The following is a 20,385-nucleotide window of genomic DNA, read 5'->3' as shown; positions in this document are numbered from 1 at the left end:
TGTATCTTATCTTATCTTATCATGTAATATCACTGCTGAAGAGGTCTCACTGCAGAGAGGATGCAGAGGGCAGCTGCTATCCCACCCAGAGCTGCTGCAGGGTTTTTACATCAGAGCCAAAGTCTGAACAACAACTGGCGATGTCAAATATGTCTTCATTTGCCTTCCCAGCTTTTCCAGTTGACACAGTGATGTACTACAGCTGAGTTGCCTGCACCTACAGATGATCTGCCTGGTGTGTGTGGTTATTTAAAGGTCCACAGGGAGAGGCAGGGGTACTAATCAAGGACAACCGCCGTGTGGATGACAGGCAGCAGAGGAGATCTACAGTATGTTAGCCTGGGAGATGGATCTTGGGGATGTAAGGGACTTGTTTCTGAAACTGCAACAGTGCACTCCTATGGTGAGCATGTAGTGGATGTGTGTGTGTGTAACATCCCTTATGACTATAAAGAAAATTATTGGGCAGTTGCTGCAATTTTCGATATCAGCCAATGTGCCTGATAACAATATCCATCTATTCTGCACTTGGTCCTAAGAGAGATATCTGACTGTGATCTATAATGCATGGCTATGGTCCCTTGAAGATTGATCTCAATGTGTTGATGACCCCTGACTCTTCCTCTAGCCCTGCCATCAGGACAAATATTTAACTCGCTCACAAGAGTAAATTTAGTGGGACTTGACATCAGAGTCCTGCAAGGCAGCAGCATCCCTATCTGCTACGGTGTCTTTTTTCTTGCTACCACCAGGAGTCTCCAAAATCTCCAGATATTACACCGTCACTTCTCTGTTCAGGCTTCAAAATCAGTTTCAAAAACATGAAACTTGATTTCTGCATATTGATTCCCTGAGTAGACAAAGCCATGACCTTTATCAAAGGAGGTCGTATTCAAAGTCAATGGCAAATTTAATAATGTCATCAAAGCTTAAAGGGGCACTACATAGTTTTGTAGAAGAAATTCAAACTGAGAATTTTAATATTTACAATATTAATGAGGTAATAATACAAACGTTTCTCCATAAGTGAATAAACAAGCTGTTCTCAGAGGGAAATAAGGTCCCAGAACACTGTTTGAAGCTAGAAAGGTGGCAGGGTCCGCCACTTATAAACAAAGTAAAACAGTATAAATTGTGTTGTCCTTTAAGGTCAGTTTGTTTTTTCAGTTTATTCAGTCATGAAAACAAAGACAGTTTGTTTATTTAGTTTGTTTAGGCAGAAAATAATCAGCCAATGAACATCTTTCTCTTCTCATTAACATTTCTTCAACAAAACTACAGAGTGAGAGTTCTGGTATTTTTTTAATCTGGGCTTTACATTTACATGTTGTGGTGTGGTGTAAATGAGTCATACTTACCAAAAATGAAAGGATTGGTTGTTGCCTCATCTTAAAATCAATACTCCTGTCTCAGTTAGCCCAAAGGATTACGTTGCAGCCATTGCAGCGTTGTCGTAGCTGCGAGCTACGTACCAAAATTTTGGTAGGTATGAATCATTTACACACAAAAATATGTAAACTACAGGTTTCTCAAAACTGAAGTAGATAAAACAGAAACTGTTTTGGCTCAACACCACTAGCAGTAAGTGGAGGGGGGTGATTTGGGTGAACTGACCCTTTAACTGTAGCCTCTCTATTTCTTGCCAGTAAAATGTCAGAACAGCAGCTCGTTGAGAAACAACACAGTGACATGCAACTGACTTAATGGTGTAGATAATGATCACAGTGTATTTGTGTGTTACACAGTACGAATATGTATTTCTGTGTCTAAATAAATTGTAACTGTTGTCATTGTACAGCTGCAGAGCAAATAGTGGAATGCACTCAAACAAGTGAGATCTGAAGAAGCTGCAGCACAGGCCTGTCAGGAAAGATACCACTCTAATGTCTGTGGGTCACAGACTCCACACTGACACACACTGTCACTGTGAAAACAGTTCTTCTTTTAAGTATGTAAAAAATATTTTAATTGAACTGTTTTAAATTGTATTTTCTTAAAATAATCTGGCCAATTAAAGAAACAGTTCACCCAAAAATGACATAATATGCCCATTAAACGGCTGCATACAGCTCGTCCTGTGTAATCCATGTCTCCAGAAGACATGAAAAGACATTATTTACACCCTTGGTCTGCGGTCGAGCTTGTGCAACCGCTTCAGACGGGATGTGTGCTAATGCTTTTAGCTTAGCAGCTACATGAGACTTTAATATCTTTTCAAATCAATTTACGATCTCTTTCTAGTGCTTCTACGCTGTGGTCAGACTCAGAGATGATAATAAAACAGAAGCATCGATGCTCACCTGACACCCACTGCAATAATTTTTTGTACAGTCCCTCAACATTCAAGAACCCAATATATGGGTACTGTTAAGCAACGATACCAACAACGTGTTGATGTTGATCTTTTTCATCATTTTATTATATATATATTTATAATATGTACAGAAAAAAACATGATTAAACTCAGCAGGGAGACAGCACCAAAGTGAACAAGCCAAACAGAAAAAAGGTGACTGACAGGCAAACTCCTGCCCGGTGCTTTTTTATTAACAAACAACACCTAGTGAGTGCCTTTATTAAGCCATTGAACAGCGATGAACACGTGTGCAAATGACATGGAAAATACCCCCTTTAACCCAAATGAATACAAAAAGTGAACTAAAGAAGAAAAGTCAAGTGTTGTTTCATCAGAATCACATTCATAAGCAAAAAGCCCCACCCTGCATCTGTTTAGCCCAACATCAGAGTCCCCACCCCACCCAGTGTCCTCTCATACTTCCATGGACTAGACAACACAGCATAGTATTCAATGAATACATTAAAATCAGTAGAATATCAAGACTTGTTGAAAGAAAGATTATAAAAAGGAAATCAGTCATCAAACCGCAAAACATCCAGTATATGTGTGTGTGTGACTTGAGAGTTAAGTTTCCAATGATTGCTTGTTCTGCATCTACTCAAGTGAGACGTTGATGACGGGATGCCAACATGTGTCCAAAAGGCTCAGGAATGTTACACACGACCCTGCCCCGCCTCCACACACACACACACACACACACACACACACACACACACACACACACACACACACACACACACACACACACACACACACACACACACACACACACACACACACACACACACACACACACACACACACACACACACACACACACACACACTGCTGTTCCTTCCCTCCCCCTTAATGTCAGCTTCCAGTCCTGTACAGCAAACTACAGCATTCCAGTTTTGCTAAACAGGACTGAAAACACAGGGCTAAAAATATACTTGTGTAAAAATGATGCCACCACATACACAACTCGTCTCAAAGTGATGCCAGTGTGATCACAGGTGCTTCACTATGATCACTCCAGGGTTGAAGCTTTCAGTGATGAGGGCTGTTGTTCTCAACATAATGTGGACTCATCTATATTCAGTTTTCAGGAGCTGAAATTGCACTTTTGCAGCTGCATGCTCTTTAGGTTGCCTCACCAGAGCCTGGGGCATTGTTGTACCTGAAATGCTGACAGTTTTTCTTGTAGACAGAGCCTGGGGTGTGACCAAAGGCTGGGTGAGATTCTTTTATCTGAGTGGAGGAGCCAGCCAGGGAGGATCTTGAGGAATTCATTAAGCTGCAGTGACACAGTTGGCTGGAGGGGAGAGTTGGGAGTTCATATCCGGTCAGCAAACCAAGACCAGTCAGTCCCTGAACCTCCAGGTGCCCCCAAACACAACACAAGCGATGACAACAACACCACAAATTACCAAGAAAAATGTAAGAGTGACATCTTGGAAGGCCTATTAATACCCTCGTACAGTATGTTAAACCTTTAAAGTGGGACTAGACTTATACAGCAACATCACCAAATGTTCCAGTTCTTTGTAAAAATAGGGTAAAAACATGCAGATTGATGAGGTCTCACTGATTTTTACTACAGTGTAGAGGCCCCTCTTTAAGGCAGGGGTATGCTCCTTTTCTCACATTCCTTCAAGTTTCCCTGGAAATACCAACCAGACCTAACACAGCGATGAGAAGCAAAGGGCCATTCAGAGCTTCATATCTGTCTCTGATTTCACCGTTACTACATGCACAGTCTGATACCGCTGTGTGTTTGTGTTGTTTCTGGAATATCATAATTAACATTGCTCTAGGACCATCACTGAGGAGACTAATCACGTTTCTGTACCGTCTTAGCTTTGCGACCCAGGAGGGAAAAGACAGGAAAATTTTAGTTCCCTAAACTTAACCAAACAGCGACTGAAAACTATAAAGACAGAAAATAATAAGTGAAATTTTTGTACAAATGCTAAAGGAACAGTATAATAACACGTCCTGTAAAACGAATCCTGGTCTCCTGAGTGAGAGTCCTATACTCAACCTACCCAGCCACAAGAATTACTCCAGACTTCATCACTGTTTAGCAAGTTGAAATGAGTCCTGGAGCAGGGTTGTCACAATGTCAGATTGAGAGAGAGTTGTCAATACTGTCGTCTCCTCCAAAGTGGTCACACACTCTGCTAGTAGCTAGCTAGTTACTGTGCTTTCTTCTTCTCTTTTCTGTTTTATGGCAGTTGGCACCAGCATAATATACATATTTAATTTTTAAATACCATGATGATCGTCAGTATCTATATATTGCAACTCCCCTATCCTGGAGCAATATTAATTATGATGTTCGAGGAACAACACCAACAAGATGATTTCAGATACAGTAACTACACCAACTGTGATCAGCTGACAAACACATCTTAAACTCAAGGTGCATTTACTATCCTTTAGCAGAGCGTTCACACACCATTCACAGTCCTTATGAGCAGATGGAGTGAGCCCAGTTGTCGTTACCTGACTGAAGTACTATACTTTGGTGGTACATGGTGGAGGGAGATAGGAACCCTCTCTCTTTAAGGATGTTCTTAAACATCTGATAGCAAAAAAAGATACAGCTGAACATTCCAGAAAAAGCCAGCACGTGGACAGGTCAAAACTTTTCATGTGCTCATGATTTTGCGAGGTGTAGACTGTATTTTATTTAGGTGTTATTGTTTCTTACATGGTATCTGTACTAAAATTACGGTATCACAAGAAGAATATTATAGAATTTTTAGAGGTTTGGAGAACAATCATCAGTGTCCTTGTCCACAGGGTTATGAACCTGTCCTCAATAATATAGAAGGATATGTATACTGACACTTTAGTAACTACTGTAAAGGACTGAACTGTTAAAGAAAGGATGACACACGTGTCACAAAATGGAGCGCTAAAGCATCTGATAAGGAACCAGAAATGCACAGGGACATAAAAGAAAGACATGTGACAATTATGTGTCCAAAAAAGACACAACTATGTTTGACAAACCGATCTGAGGGAAGGAACAGCAGCTTTTGTTAGATCTCACCCCCTCAGCCAACAGACACACCCACACCACATCTCTACCTCAGCTTCATCTGCAAACAAGCGGGAATAGAACATGACATCCTAAAACCTACCTGTCATGTACTGAACATGAGTTTAAGCTAATTGTACAAGTCGTCTCTATCTGAATTATCAATGAGAAAATAAAAAACAATAAAAGCACAACAATAAAACAGTAATTGTAAGATCAATGCAGAATATTGCCAATTCTTTCCGTCAGAGTCACTCCCCCTCATTTCTGTCATGCCTCGTCATCTGTGTGCAGTGTTATCTGCCCTTGGACTGTAATGTTTAGTGTCATTAGAGGAAGTCACGGTGCTAAATGTTACAGCATTTTGTCGCAGTGTTTCCTTGACGTATGAAATGAATCTTGAAGACTGAAAAAGAAACACTAACAGCATACTGTATATCGCAGTTCTCACATCCACTTCCTCCTTCCATGATGTCTACATGTGAAAGCAACTGAGCTGCCTGCTCCTCTTCTACCTCAAGTGTTGAGCAGGGAGTTTGGTTTAAGAATCCCTCGGTTAATGCTTCTGTCAAAACTAATTACAATCTGTCTGTATATGATCTCATTATTGTTTCAGACAAGGGGCCTGGTCACACCTGCATTTATGACAGCAAAATTTTGAGCCAAAATCAACTCATTTCAATCAAACTGATGGAAATTAAACCTGCACAAAGAATTTTCCGTAATTTAACTTTGGAATTATTCAAAACATTTTTGAATTTATAAAGATAATCATGCTTACTTTATGCACCAATTGGCTACATGTGAGGAGTCATAAAAGCAAGTTCTGTTTTTTCGTTCTTCACGCCACCATCTGTATACAGTACCTCCTAGTTTGTTTGAAGCATATCGAGACCATAAAGGTGCGTTCAGTTAGAATGCAAGGTGAACTTCAGAGCTGGCGCAATTGCATACAAAATTAACAGTAAGACTTTAGTGGGCGTGAATAGATGCTAATTCATCAGGGGTGGCGCACATTGAGCAAAGACACATCTGTGCGAGTAGAAAATGTTTCAACTTGAGCAAAATATTCAGGTGTTCCTGTGGCTTTATGAATCTACTTCACAAACATACAGAGACAGTAGCAACGAGGAGAGAGACTAAACACTGGAGTTTCTGCTGAGTTCTGAGATCAGTCAGAGGCTGAGTTGAACACAAACACGGCCAGTGCATCGATTTCTTGCTAGCTTACAGCTAACATCACTACTGTTAGTACATTGGCTAACTGTTTGGGGTCCAATTCATGTGAATGACATACAGAAAGGAGAAATCCCCTTTGCTTTCTGTCTGAGCACACCTTAAGAGAGCCAGAGCGGAAGCTGAGGAAGAGGACAGATAGAGGGAGAGGAGGCTCACTGAAAGAGCTTTCCCTGGATCTTCATCAATAAATTGCAATGATGAGTCACTATTAGCAGGCTGCTGTTCAGTAACATTTCCTAAAGTGTATGCAGCATCTACAGTGTGTGACGCAGGTGTGTGTGTGTGTGTGTGTGTGTGTGTGTGTGTGTGTGTGTGTGTGTGTGTAGATAAGCTCACTGATCAAAACCTAATCTTCCACTGCCTCCATTCCCCCTAAATCAATACCAATCTTCCTCCGTATCTGTCCTCTTGGCTAAAAGTAAAAGTTGCCTTGGTGGCCATTTCTGTCCCCCCCCTCACAGACTGGTTGCTTTCCTCTCTCTGATGTTTGGTGGGTGTACAGGCCTGAATTAACCCTTGCAAAGTTCTTAACACTCTTACAGTTTACTCCTCTGTTTGGCCAACCATCCCAGGATCACCAGGCAGGCCAACAGAGGGGGAGTCAGGGAGTTGGGTGTGGGTTACTGGGTTTTATGGAGGACTGGTGGGGTGTGGGAGTGACAGAGATGATGAAAGGGAACACAGAAGGGGAAGATGGTGGAGGTGATGGTTGGGACGGTGAGAGCGAGGGGTCCTTTAACAGCAGCCACCTCCAGACTGCCTGACAGGGGTGCTCTCAATTTTTAAGTTGGGCTTGTCGCCACCAGCTGTGGCCCCGGGGCCCATGCGCTTCTTGATCTCCGCGGCCATGGTCATGAAAGCCTGCTCTACATTGGTGGCGTTCTTAGCGCTCGTCTCCAGGAAGGGGATGGCCAAAGAGTCAGCAAACTCCTGCAAGAAAAGAAGGAAGAAACACTGGTTGAGGAGTTTAAATCTCAAGTCAGTGTCAGTTTGTTTTCTCAAGGGTAGACAATACACTGACAACAACATTATTAACATACATCTGATGTCTGCTTCCCAGTGGTGGAATGTAACTAAGTACATTAACTCAAGTACAAATTTAAGGTACTTGTACTTTACTTCAGTATTTCCATATTATGCAACTTAATACTTCTACTCCAGCACATCTCAGAGGCAGATGTTGTACTTTTTACTCCACTGACAGCTTTAGTTACTAGTTTTAGATTACAATGCATCTTTCCAGTAAAAACCATGAATCTTTAAACGTGATGATTTTAAATAAGAATGCTTGTGATAAACTGAAGGATAAAGTGTTCCTTTATTTGTTGAGAAAATTCTTTAAATTCCTCTTGGATTAGCTGGAAAATGCAGTCAGTACTCTTGTAGGCACATACAGACCGTAGGGTCACATTTTAGGTGGCTATTCGATGGCAAAAGTCAACTATTTTGATTATTGTTATGTGAAATATCAAAGAAAAACACCAGCCATTTTTGGTATCAATGATAGAAAACTTGTCTGTTTCTTGTTTTTTATTTTCTTTGTCTTGAAGTTTGTTAAATTGTATATTTTCTTATTGTCAACAAATAACATCATAAGTATTTGTATAACAGTAATATAATAACTATTGAAAACAAATTAAAATGCAACACACGGTTGCACTGGGTAAAATGTTCCTTCATTACCACAACACACACACGCACGCACGCACGCACGCACGCACACACACAAGTTTATTTTGACACAATCTTACATACACTGTCCTGGTGTCCCAAATACTCATTGGAGCACCAAATGTGTATTATTCCGCTGCTGAAAAAAGTCCCCAACAAATGCATTATTAATACCACCTATTTGTGAAGCATCTGAGTATTTAATACAATTGACAGGTCTCATTTGACAGATTATGTCAGAGCATTTAAAGCCAAAGTATGTTCCTTGTTTTTGAGGAATGTGTAATAGTGATGTCAGTTAGATATGGAGCCATTGCAAAAACGCCACGTGCGGCCATAGTGGCCATTTTACTTTCCGTCATATGTAAATTATATACTTTGCATTACATTTCCTGAAACTGAACATGATAATGCAGAAAAGGTGACGTCTACCCCTATGTTTTGGTGGTCTAGGATTACAATGATACCATATACTACATTATAAATTGTTCAGGTGAACAGTTAATGGTGAACTCTGTTACACTGTGGGAAGGAAAACTAGATACCATCTTGCAATGGGAACACACCAGCCACGATTCCCATTAACATGTTGACCCATGAGTACTCAGTAGTCATTACTATATCATTACATGAGTTCTCAGTAACCATGGGTCAGACCACACGGATTTTCAAATCTAAATTGATTTTGATCTCAACTACACACCTGTGAAGGTTCATGACTGCATCTTGCACAGTTATGGTGCGATCACAATGACAATATGGGTTCACAGACAGACATTTCACCTTGCAAAGTACTCAAAAAAGCTTCTGTGGCTGTTTCCCACTACATAAAGGTGCCCAGGACAACATATTACCATGATGACACACATGCAGACTCCCAAGGTGAAAACATTACCATCCACGCTGTCATGTAATCACAGCATCTGAGAGCCTCTGGCAGACTTTATATTAATATAATGTTTGCATGCATGTTGTGTAGAACTTTTTGTGAATTACCCCTGATAACAGTGACTATACATTTAATATTCAATATTTAATATGAACTTGGCATCTTAGCTGAAAGCAACTACAAACAACTTTTATTTTCTGTTGATTCTGGCCCCTGTGGATTGTGTGAGCACCTCCTCCTCATGTCATTAAAATCTTGATCTTGCAAGACCCGAGGTACTCGAGCTGAGCCATCTATGAGTACTGTGGCATCACTGTCCTTTTCTTCCCTTAAGGTGCTTCCCTCTAAACTGGAGCTATGTTGGATGGCTTGTGCAGGTTTTTAAATAGGCACCTCCTCCCTCAATGTCTCATTGATTTAGGCCCATGACATCTTTGGGGGGTGTCCAAGTACTACCTTCACTGTCCTCCACTCATTGATGTTGTTAATATGACGATAGTAAAACAAATACAACTTTGTTTAACTTACCATTCATATTTGTTACATGCAAGCCTTCAGTTAACAGATTGGGTTGCTCAGTAATAATAATTTTGATGAGGAAGCTGAAGTAATCAACATTCCAGATCACATACATGTTTAGGAAGAAGAGGGCCAATTCAGGATTGGTTTAGAATCCTTTAGAATCCTACAACTCATTTACAATACAGAGAGACCATCTTGTGACGGGATCACACCAGAACAAGAAATGTACAACAACAGAAATCACAAACAAAAAAAATATCCAGCAGCTTCCAGGTGTGAATGGGTAACTGTGTGTATGTGATCAGTGAAACTCCCATAAATAAATTAAGGTTAAAAAATACACAGCATATATTCAATATCGTTCTACTTATTAAAGTCGCTGTGTTGACAGGGTTAATAAATAAAGGATTAAGCTTCTTCTAAGTTCTTCATGACATGCATGCAACTGACATGATATTACAGAGTCTCACTTAGCATCTCAGATACTGTTATTTCCTTCTCATAATGTCACTGAATTCAGCATAAACTGTTCACCTGAAAAGTTTATGATGTTGTATACAGTATCACTGTAATCCTTGACCACCAAAACATATCTGTTACCATGTTTGGTTAAGGAAATATGATGCAAAATACAAAATTCACATATGGTGGAAAGTAAAATGGCAGGCATGGCTGCTACATGACATTTTAGCAATGGCTCCATATCTGAAAATTTTCCAGGCCCAAAACTGTACAACTGTACCAAGTTTCATGCTTCTATGAAAAAGTGAACGATTTTTTCACATATCACGTGGTCTATCTAGTTTCATTATCACGACGTACCTGAATTCACCATTAACTGTTCACCTGAACCATTCATGGTGTAGTATATGTTATCATTGTAATCCTAGACCATCAAAACACTGGGGTAGACATCAACCTTTTCTGCGTTATCATGTTCAGGTTCAGGAGACATGATGCAAAATAGATAATTTACATATGGCAGAAAGTAAAATGGCCACCATGTGACATTTTGCAATGGCTCCATATCTGAAAATGTTCAGGGCCCCAAACTATACAACTGTACATTTCTTACCCTTAAGGTACACATTAACTACATGCTTTGGGACATTTTAAAATACAAAAAATTATCGTTTTTTTATCGGATATCAGTTGCAGAGGCAGGTAATTATCGGTTAACGGTATCGGTTGAAAAAAATGCATGTCTTGCATCCTTAATGAATACCCCATGTTGTTACTTTATGCACAGAAAGCAGCCATACCTTAGCTGTTGTGTAGTCCACTACTTTCTTCGTGGTCAGGTCACACTTGTTGCCCACCAGAAGCTTGTTCACATTTTCGCTGGCGTAGCGGTCGATTTCCTGGAGCCACTGCTTAACATTGTTGTAGGACTCCTGCACAATCACAACGAGAATATCAGCATGACAAACACTTGAAATAAGTTGGCTTACAGGTTTTCTGATACCCACTCACTGGGCAGTGAGAGCAGAATTCCTACAACAGAAGAATTCCTCTGAAATACTGAAAAACAGAAGATTATGACTAACATCTGCACAATCTGATACTAGGCATTAAATGTTCAATACTTGTTGAGACTGTATCAAGATAATTCAGATTGATAATAAGGTCATTTAGGGTTACCAATTCTCCTAATTCATTGTTGTGCCTTGATGCACCATTCAAAATGCAAAAATCACATTCAAATGCATACAATGGTCATTTATAAACTCTATTTATCATCCTGGGACCTGAGAAACTGTTCTGACCTGATTGTCTGTTTAGGCATTTCAGTTTATTAGATGAATAGAAATGCAACCTATAAGTGGTGTACTTGAATCACACAATGGTGTCAATTACTCATCACAACTTGGAAAAAGAAGTATTCTGCACATTAAAAATGAATGATTATGTTCCAATGAAAAGCTGTACAGTACCAACCCCACATTCACAAGATCAAACTCAAACAGGGTTTGTTGGTACTGACCCTCATTACATATTGAGTACTGAATTCATACACAGCAAAATAACAAAACAATCCTTTCATAAGCATCAGACTACTTTTCTACTCTGACAAATCAGTATAGACTGCTGACCCACCTGATCTGTCACGTCATATACAACTATGATGCCGTGGGCTCCACGGTAGTAACTGGAAGTGATGGTCCGAAACCTTTCTTGACCTGCAGTGTCCCACTGAGAGAGACACCGACGGAGATAAAAAAAAAACAGCAAAGGAGAAAACATTAGAAATCAAAACACTGAAATACCATTGTAACAATTTCCTCCCTAAAAACTCTGGTGACAATGAAGATCCTAAGTGTTGTTTGTGTGGAATTGATGAGTAGTTAATAATAATAATAAGTAGGAAGTAAAAAGTACGATGAATACATATGACTAAAGTGTATTTGATTCCGAAGCAGCATTAACTCCTATTAAGTTCAGCCTATATCTGTATTATCTTTTAATCATGTTTCTCCTGACAATAAAATTTGGAGAAAGGTCCTCTGGCCTTCTTTAGCATTAATGTGTGCCACAATATTGATTTAGGAGAGTTACAAAGACTTTATGGAGTTGGACTGTATGTTTTTTTGAGTCTTTTTTACATTTTAAAACCAGTCCCCAACTACATCAGGTGTTTAGGAGAATGCTGCAACTCTGTTTTACTGTGAAGCTCCAGAAATGTTTTGTGGACTACGAAACTTCACCTGACTTTATATCAGCATGGAGGGAGGAGATGATGAGTGACTTTTTTTTATAAGTGACATTTCTTTGGTCTTGCAGGCCATTATTTGAATAGTGGCTTTTCCTACACAAGATGGGAAAGTATAGAACAGGAGGCCTTAAACATGTTGAAAGAAATTGTCTCTATGCAAGGCCTGTGGTACAGCCTCATATGTAACCCTTTGATTCAATTTTCTTGCTCCATTGCGAAACATTTCAGAACCTTTAAGGTCAGTTACTCTCCTAGTGTTCCATTATGGAACAACCATAGGTTTATATTGAATGGTAGGCCACTTAGAAATGACCACTGAGAATCCAAAGGTATTAGAACAATAGACAGTATGAGAAATCCACATGATAGTAAACTGAGAACTTTTGCACAACTTAAAGCTACATATGGTTTTGAAAACAAAGACTTCCTAAAATATATGCAAATAAGATCACAACTGATCAGATATTTAGGGGAAAGTGTAACTATACCAAAATTAACACGAGAGTCCAAGCTAGAATTAATTACCAAAGAGAAGGTCAAAGTTGCATCAAATATATATCAATTGATAAATAAAACAACATATGGAATCATATCTGGAAAACGCTTAATAAAATATCTAAATCTGTAAAGAACAAAATGATAAATTATAATTTTGTCCATAGAACATATTTCACCCCTGTACGATCTGACTCAGATCTCTGTTGGCATTGCAAACAGAATAAAGGTACTTTCTATCATATAGCATGGGCTTGCCTCAAAGTGCAACTCTTCTGGAAAATTGTTATGGACTCCCTCTGAAGGATCACTGGTAATACAGTGCCTTGTGATCCAGTAATGTGCCTTCTGAATTATATACTATCAAAAGAACATGGTCCAAACACACCAAACAAATCACAACAACTGGATGCATAACAGCTAAAAGACTGATAGCAACAAACTGAAAGGACGTTGATCAGCTAAAGGAGGAACTGTGGCTGCAAACTTTCCTCGAGATGATTTCCATGGAAGGAGCTGCTGCAAATCGTTCTTATAATGAAGAACAACAGCTGTGGAAGGTCACAATGGATAAAATCCGTAAAATACCTACATTTCCCAGAATTCTGAGACATACTTTTGATGACTCATAAGCAGCCCATGTTAGACAGCTTGAACTACATTGTATTTTATCAAATTTGTCCTCTATCTGCTCATCTCATTATGCAACAAATAGTCTATTTTTCATTTTTATTCAGTCATTATTCTTTTAATTTTTTTTTACAGGAAGTGAATTGTGCTAATACTGAATCTAAGGACCAGCTACTGTCTAAATTTTTGTGGATCATAATGCTCATAATGGAGCTACACTTTGAAGTGGTTTGATGCTGGATACCGTTTTGGCTTGGGTCGGCCATTGTCTTTTCCTGGTTTTAAAGGCTGCATTACAGTAGGGTGATGTCATTTTCTGAAATTACTAGGCTCTTGTACATGTTATAATAATAATAATAATTTTTTTTATCTAATTCATCTCCAGGTGTGTTTAGAATGATCTATAAAAGCAAAGAGAACTACACTGTGCAGTTTGCTTTTACTTTGTGTGTATGCATGTGGCACAGCTATGTCTGCTTAACAAGCTGGGTGTGTTTGAGGTGGCACAGCCTGTTCACTTAACTAAAACAGGATCCAGTTACAACTTGGTCTGAATGCAAAACGAACAAACACACAGACAGCCACAGACACAGACACACACACACACACAAACACACACACGGCATGTATTTCATGAATTCTGACAACAATGGTTGGATCTCAGCCCTTGCTCAGGTGAGGGTTACAGAAAGTGTTCCGTGTTTGTGTATATGGACTCACAATCTGCAGTTTGATGGTCTTGCCATCCAACTCAATGGTACGGATCTTAAAGTCCACCCCTATGGTGCTGATGTAGCTCTCTGTGTAGGTGTCATCCTGCAGAGAGGGAGGCAGATAAAGTGAGGGAGTACAGGACAAGGTCAGGCCAACAGCACAGTGAGGAGAGACCAGAGGTTGCCATTGGAACAGAGACATTTAGAGACAGTAGAAACAGTGATAGAAAAACATGTTTTGGATGGTGAGACAAACTACTTACAGCAAAGCGTAGCAGAAGACAGGATTTTCCTACTCCAGAGTCTCCAATGAGCAGGAGCTTGAACAGGTAGTCACTGAAAGAGACACAGTCACAGTCAGAACAGGTGCTGCTCTGTAGTGTGATCTCTGTGTGACACACTCGCTCTCCTGACACAATGGAATTTACAGTCCAATAGAGACCCAACAGCACCAGAAGTTACATGTGTATAACTGCGATAACAAACCAATAAATCACTTTGTTCACAGTGAATGTTCAAAGAATTTTTAGCTTTTAATGTTTTTTTAGGCTGATGATGATATACAACATGACATCAGACTTTCGAAGATTGATAAGTAAACCCCTTTAGAAGCTTCACAGTCCTAAGATACACACACACACTACTTATAGGTGATTTGTTGACGATAAGAAAATATGGACTATGAGACTTTAAATTTACCCTACCTTTATCTGTTACCGCTGCCCTTTCTTTTAAGTTTTAATTTAGCATACATTACGGTGTGGAATGCACTGGAACTTTTTCAACAGATCAAATCAGACCATCTCAAACATCAACATTTTAGTCAACAGTCCAGTAATGTTGGACTTTTGCTGATACCAGGTCCGATTCCCTACTTACATCTACATAAAAGTTAGTTATTATATATATATCTGAAAAACTGAAACAGGAATTTAAGATACTTAATCTGACATTTTTTTCAAAAGCTGTTCAATACTGAAGGTCGTGTTTCATGACAATTACATTTACAAGCTTACATTGACTAGATATTAATGAACTGGGAGACTGTGACTCCTGAGACTGTCAAGCTATCAGCTTTTCAGATATATCAATCAGCTGGAGTTGTTGACACAGCTCAGTCCACTTGTGATTTTACTTTACATTGGTGTTGATGTTTACATTGGTGCAGCTGACATAATTTGCCACCAGTGGCATATCTTTTTAACTCTTTAAGATTAAGGTCACTGCTGGTCAAAAATGTGTGTAATATCCTCAGAATGTATGCTGTGGTAAAGGAGAGCAGTGCTTCAACAGCAGCAGGCAGAGGTTAACAAAATAGCAGAGCTCAGAAAGTAAACGACTGGATTTTAAGCCGATACTGATCCAATCAAATATGCCCCTCATCGGCCCCAAAACTGATCAGCTCAGGACATCTTACGTTTGTATATTCTAAAAAAAAGTTCAGCTGAAGTCAACTTACTAGCTTCTTCTGGAGCTTCCAACCATGTCCCTAACACTCAGATATGGAGTAAGGCCAGTTGTTATGGTTCAAAGTAGGGTTGGGCGATATGTTATAAAAAAAAGTTTTAATTTCTAGAGCTAGGACGCTTTTTGAATACGGCCCCTGGGGTCTACTGAGTATTGTGCGGAGAAGACCAGGTGGAATGGCAGTACACCAAACAGATGCTGTGCATTAGAGAGATATGGTGAAGAGAGGCAAGGACCAAGCTGATCTGAATCGGAGCTGTTTATGGGTGGGATGAGATCTTAGAGTCTGTTGTGGTTTTTTAAAAAACTTTTGGGATTAAAAAGTGAATTTAAGTCGATTTTTGGCTTTACAAGCCGTTTGCTTTAGTTTTTTTACCTGTCCAACTACAGTTTGCAGAGCAACAATAAAGTTTCATGACAAATTTTTGTTCAATTAAATTACCATACAGTAATTCTAGGGCCAAGTAGTATTACAGCATAGAGAAACTGGCTAATAGGGATAATAGGGGTAATCAGTGCATTTTTGCCCCAGGGCCTTCCAGCAGGTTACTCTGGTTCTGGAATTAGGGCTGGGTAAGATTTGAAAGTTTGGGATTTTAGTGCCCATAACTGACCTCTTGCCCTGAGACCTAAACAATACATGTTCAGCCATTATTTGGAGAATTGTAAAAGTGTTTTTCTGTTTAGTTTAATACCCACACGTTCTCCCAAAATGAAAGAACAACATCCCCCACCCTCCACCCCACCCAATCACTGAGAGGAAAACAACATCACATGAATTTGACACACAGCACACAGACAGCTGTAGAGAATTGCCCAATGCCACTGCTATTCTTGTGTCATAGGAAACTGAGACCTGTCGTATATCCCAGTCTGACACTTGATCAACTGACAATATCTCACAAACACTGAAAGCAACAGCACTGTTGCAATCAGCCCAGTTCACATTTCTACATGCTACAGCTTGTGTTGGTGTGGACTGATGCTGAGAACCATCAGGTTCACCTGATCAATCAGTTATCATTCATTGCAACAAGTCACCCAAAGACCATCTGAAGTCCACCGCTTTATATTCAAACCAAGTCATATGAAATAGGCAGTTAATATACCAGCCAAAATAGTAATGCCAAAAATAGTAATTCTAGAAACATTAATAGCTTTTACAGCAAGATAAGGAGGGTGTTTATCGTTTCAAACTTTTCAACATTAGTGCCAAAACAAGGTGTATCTGATATCGCTGTGTTGGTGTTGTTCCTAGAAAATGTAACTAATGTTCTTCCAGGGCCATCATTTCTACTTAAGAGACAGCAATGAAAACTACATCTGCAGCAAGTCGCAGTGGCTAAGTGGGTTGAGTAGAGGACTCTCACTCAGTAGATGGGGGTTTCTATCCCATTTGGAACATGTTATTATACTTTTCACTTATCATTTTTACACTAAGTTCACTTTATTATTATTATTATTATTATTATCATTATTATTATTATTATTATTATTAGTAGTAGTAGTATTATCATTATTTTATTATTGTTATTACTGTTATTATTATTATTATAATTATTATTAGTAGTAGTAGTATTAGTAGCAGCAGCAGCAGCGGTATCAGTGGTAGCAGTAGTATTTTCCGTTTCATTACAGTTTTCGAAGTTCCAGTTTTGATCCAAAAGGTAAGGATGGCTCAATACCACTTTTTCATGTCCTATTCCGATACAACAACGAGTATCTGCCGACACCAATACCTATCCGATACAGCCTTTCCCCCTCTCTCAAATAGTCAAATAGTCTACTTCTCTAAAGGTAGAAATACATAGACAACATCATGAATTAGTTTGCCATAGTAGTTTTGCAAAGCGGCTCCACTAATTCCGTTACAAACATGTTTCATTTATTATAACTTCTTCACAATAAAAGCCCCCAGTTATTTAGTCATTTAAAAGCTTTCATTATGAAGCAGCATTATAGTGAATGTTGTGTTTTCAGCAGCAGTCACTAAACATTACTCCTGAAACAGCTGTAAATACACAGTAAAACACAGCAGATGTTTGAAAGTACAAACAGGACGAGAGAAACTAAAGAGATTCAGTTAGAAGCTACAAAACTACTGAGAGCTGAACACACTGACTTTCAAAAAGTCTTTTTCTCAGGTTTCCTACACTGACATGAGTTGAGTATTGATTTGACGGGGAGATAGGTGCTTGTTACGGATTAGCTACAGTTGTGAAACCACAGCCTGGGCCCTACTCCGGAGCAGGTCCATCAGCGCGCCGTAGCTCAACTCGTCCCAGTAAAACTGGTGATGGAAAAGCAAGCGGCACGGCTCGCATCCCTACAAAAAGGTGACTTTTCTGATACCTTTTACTTTTTTTTTTTCAAAAAACATTGAACAAGTGAATCAAAGCCAAACATTTGAAGTACACTGTGGTGGGGTGTCAAAGACTCATCATGCAAGGGCAGATGGGTATGGAACCCCATTTTTTGTTGAGTGCAGACTGAATTGGTTTCTAGTATGAAACGCCAAAAGCTACAGAACAGATATTGCATGATAATCTCATCATCATAATTGTATTAGTTGTAAGGCATGTTCTACTGAGGCAGAACTCTCAATAATTGTGTTAAGACAACATTTAACAATGACGCTTTTAAGAACTTTGGCTTAAATGACAAAAATGTATCAAAGAGACAAAATAGTATCTGAAAAAATAATGTACCACTTCCTTATAGAGTCTTACCAGTACTTAATTCTGGGTTTGATGTCTGTATTAGGGAATAAAAAATTGCATTAATCAATTTATCAGACAATATACACATTTTTTGCAATGATCCCTTAAATGTCAAAATGTCAAACATTTATGATAAAGATATGTAATGGAGGTTGTCATAACAACCTATCTAGTCTGCAGTAGTTAATTTTAATAGGCTGATGATAAATGCATTGGGAGGCACTCATAAATTTAAGAGTGAGTTAAAAGGACAAAGGGGTACAGGAGGATGACCACCAGTCAAATGGATTTGTCTATAACCTGGTGACCCAGAAGGTAATCTTAATAAATGCTTATAACAACTCTATAAAGCATTAGGAAATGATCTGTCTACCATTAATAAAACACTAGTTACACCCAGAAGGGATGCCTTTGGTGGCACCAAATGTTTGAAGATGGATGACCAACCCAAATCTAGTGTACTAAGCATGTTTCCAAGATTCAGTGTATAATCAGTAAGTCATATTTAACCGGAGACTAGGTTAGACAGTATGTGTAAACACACAGGGAAATAGACTGTCTGCTAAGGGTGTGGAGGTGTTAGCTAAGCAAGTTAGACAGGGTTCATGAGGATTCAGAGGGCTCGCAGCAGCTCCGGAACAGCCGCTGCGACGGTGAGACGTTTCAGCACTGACCGAAGGATTCGGTGACAGGCGAGAGTCCTCTGATTACAGGGCTGCAGGTCAGCCGTCACACATCTGCTACCTCAAGTATCGTCTAACGTTAGCACCGACACGCTCCACACAGGAGAGGAGCCGAGTGTGGCTGTGTATCTACGAAACTGGGCTGCATAGTAGATACAACCGCTTTCAAAATCAGGGCCCGGTGACCAACCACGTATTTATACAGATCAATAGGAGTTCAATACATCTACTATCAATTGATGTGCAAATAGTTAATTTGCTTGTTACAAGGGATGCCATTTCTAAAAGCTTAAATTCTATAAAAAATAAAAGATTATGTGTAACGTTTATGATACATTTTCAGTCATGAGACGTCTGAGTTATGTACTGATGGCGCAACATGGACTTGCCTTTAAAGACGGCAACTTAAACCTGCGTGTCCATGAACAACAGGCTGGGCTGTCAATCGAGGCTACAGGTCAGCCATCCCACATCTGTTACTTCACTACTTCATGTGACGGTAATATCAAGCTAGTGCTGTTCGTTGTTCTCCTGGTTTCTGGAGTGAACACGGTCGGTGTGTCCTCTGAGTCTTTAACACACCGGGCTGCTCCATTATTTGTCCCGTGGAAGGTCGCGTGCCACAGTCGACACGGTGAGGCACGAGCGAGCTGTCAGCTGACGGTCAGAGACTGTCACGTTAGAGGAGCTGTCCGCGCCCTGCTCACAGACAGCTAGCTGGTGTTTGCCAATAAAATTAACGACACAACAATTAGCCTAGCATTACATGATGTTACGCCATAAACGACGTAACACACAGAATTAATTATGTTTTCTTAGTGAACACAACAGTAACCCTCTCACAGTGGAACATGTTCAATGGAACGTTAAAACTCACTATTCGGGGTTCATGGTTTCACTCTGGATGTGTTTTTCTGTCGGCGTCTCGGCTCTTCCTTCCTACTCCGGTCAAAAGAGATGACTAGTAAGGTCCGGGTATCCGAGGCACTTAGATGGCTGTTTCAGCGTCTCTGTTGCTGTCCCCTGCTCGTTCCTGTCTCTTCGACCTTTATCCTTTCATATATACTTGGCTCTTGCGGACATATCCCTGTTTCGTTAGGTCAGACGGCTCTATTTTACTCCTTTTTTTCTGCCTTTCTGTGTCCGTAGCTTGCTTCGGGCTCAAGATGGCTGCGCAGGTGCGGTAGTGACGTAAGGGGACGTACGGTGACGTGTCACTACTCAGAAATCCGGACAAATCTAGAACCAGCGCGGTG

The 20,385-nt window shown here is 39.8% G+C and overlaps 1 protein-coding gene across 1 annotated transcript; it reads right to left on the bottom strand.

Annotated features, from left to right (window-relative positions):
• Positions 1 to 2,391: 2,391 nt before the first annotated feature.
• On the bottom strand, positions 2,392 to 20,311 carry rab1ba (zRAB1B, member RAS oncogene family a). Its single transcript, XM_084343765.1, has 6 exons — positions 20,007 to 20,311; positions 14,523 to 14,595; positions 14,267 to 14,362; positions 11,806 to 11,901; positions 10,971 to 11,102; positions 2,392 to 7,556 (listed from the first exon to the last, which is right to left on the bottom strand). Exons 1-6 carry the CDS (start codon positions 20,018 to 20,020, stop codon positions 7,362 to 7,364), a joined length of 606 nt encoding a protein of 201 aa, XP_084199891.1. The 5' UTR covers positions 20,021 to 20,311; the 3' UTR covers positions 2,392 to 7,361.
• Positions 20,312 to 20,385: the final 74 nt, after the last annotated feature.

The sequence above is a fragment of the Pagrus pagrus genome, assembly GCF_965226575.1.
Source record: "Pagrus pagrus genome assembly, chromosome: 22".
Classification (NCBI taxonomy): Eukaryota; Metazoa; Chordata; class Actinopteri; order Spariformes; family Sparidae; genus Pagrus; species Pagrus pagrus.
The sequence above is the reverse complement of the archived record's forward strand: the minus strand, read 5'-3'. Positions and strand labels throughout refer to the sequence as shown.

Bases quoted from the DNA above. Each gene is read 5' to 3' on its own strand.
- rab1ba (XM_084343765.1), bottom strand. The intron at 11,103-11,805 runs GTGGGTCAGCAG...GTGATTGTGCAG, and splicing joins TATATGACGTGACAGATCAG to GAGTCCTACAACAATGTTAA. The intron at 7,557-10,970 runs GTATGGCTGCTT...CTTTTCTTGCAG, and splicing joins TGGACTACACAACAGCTAAG to GAGTTTGCTGACTCTTTGGC.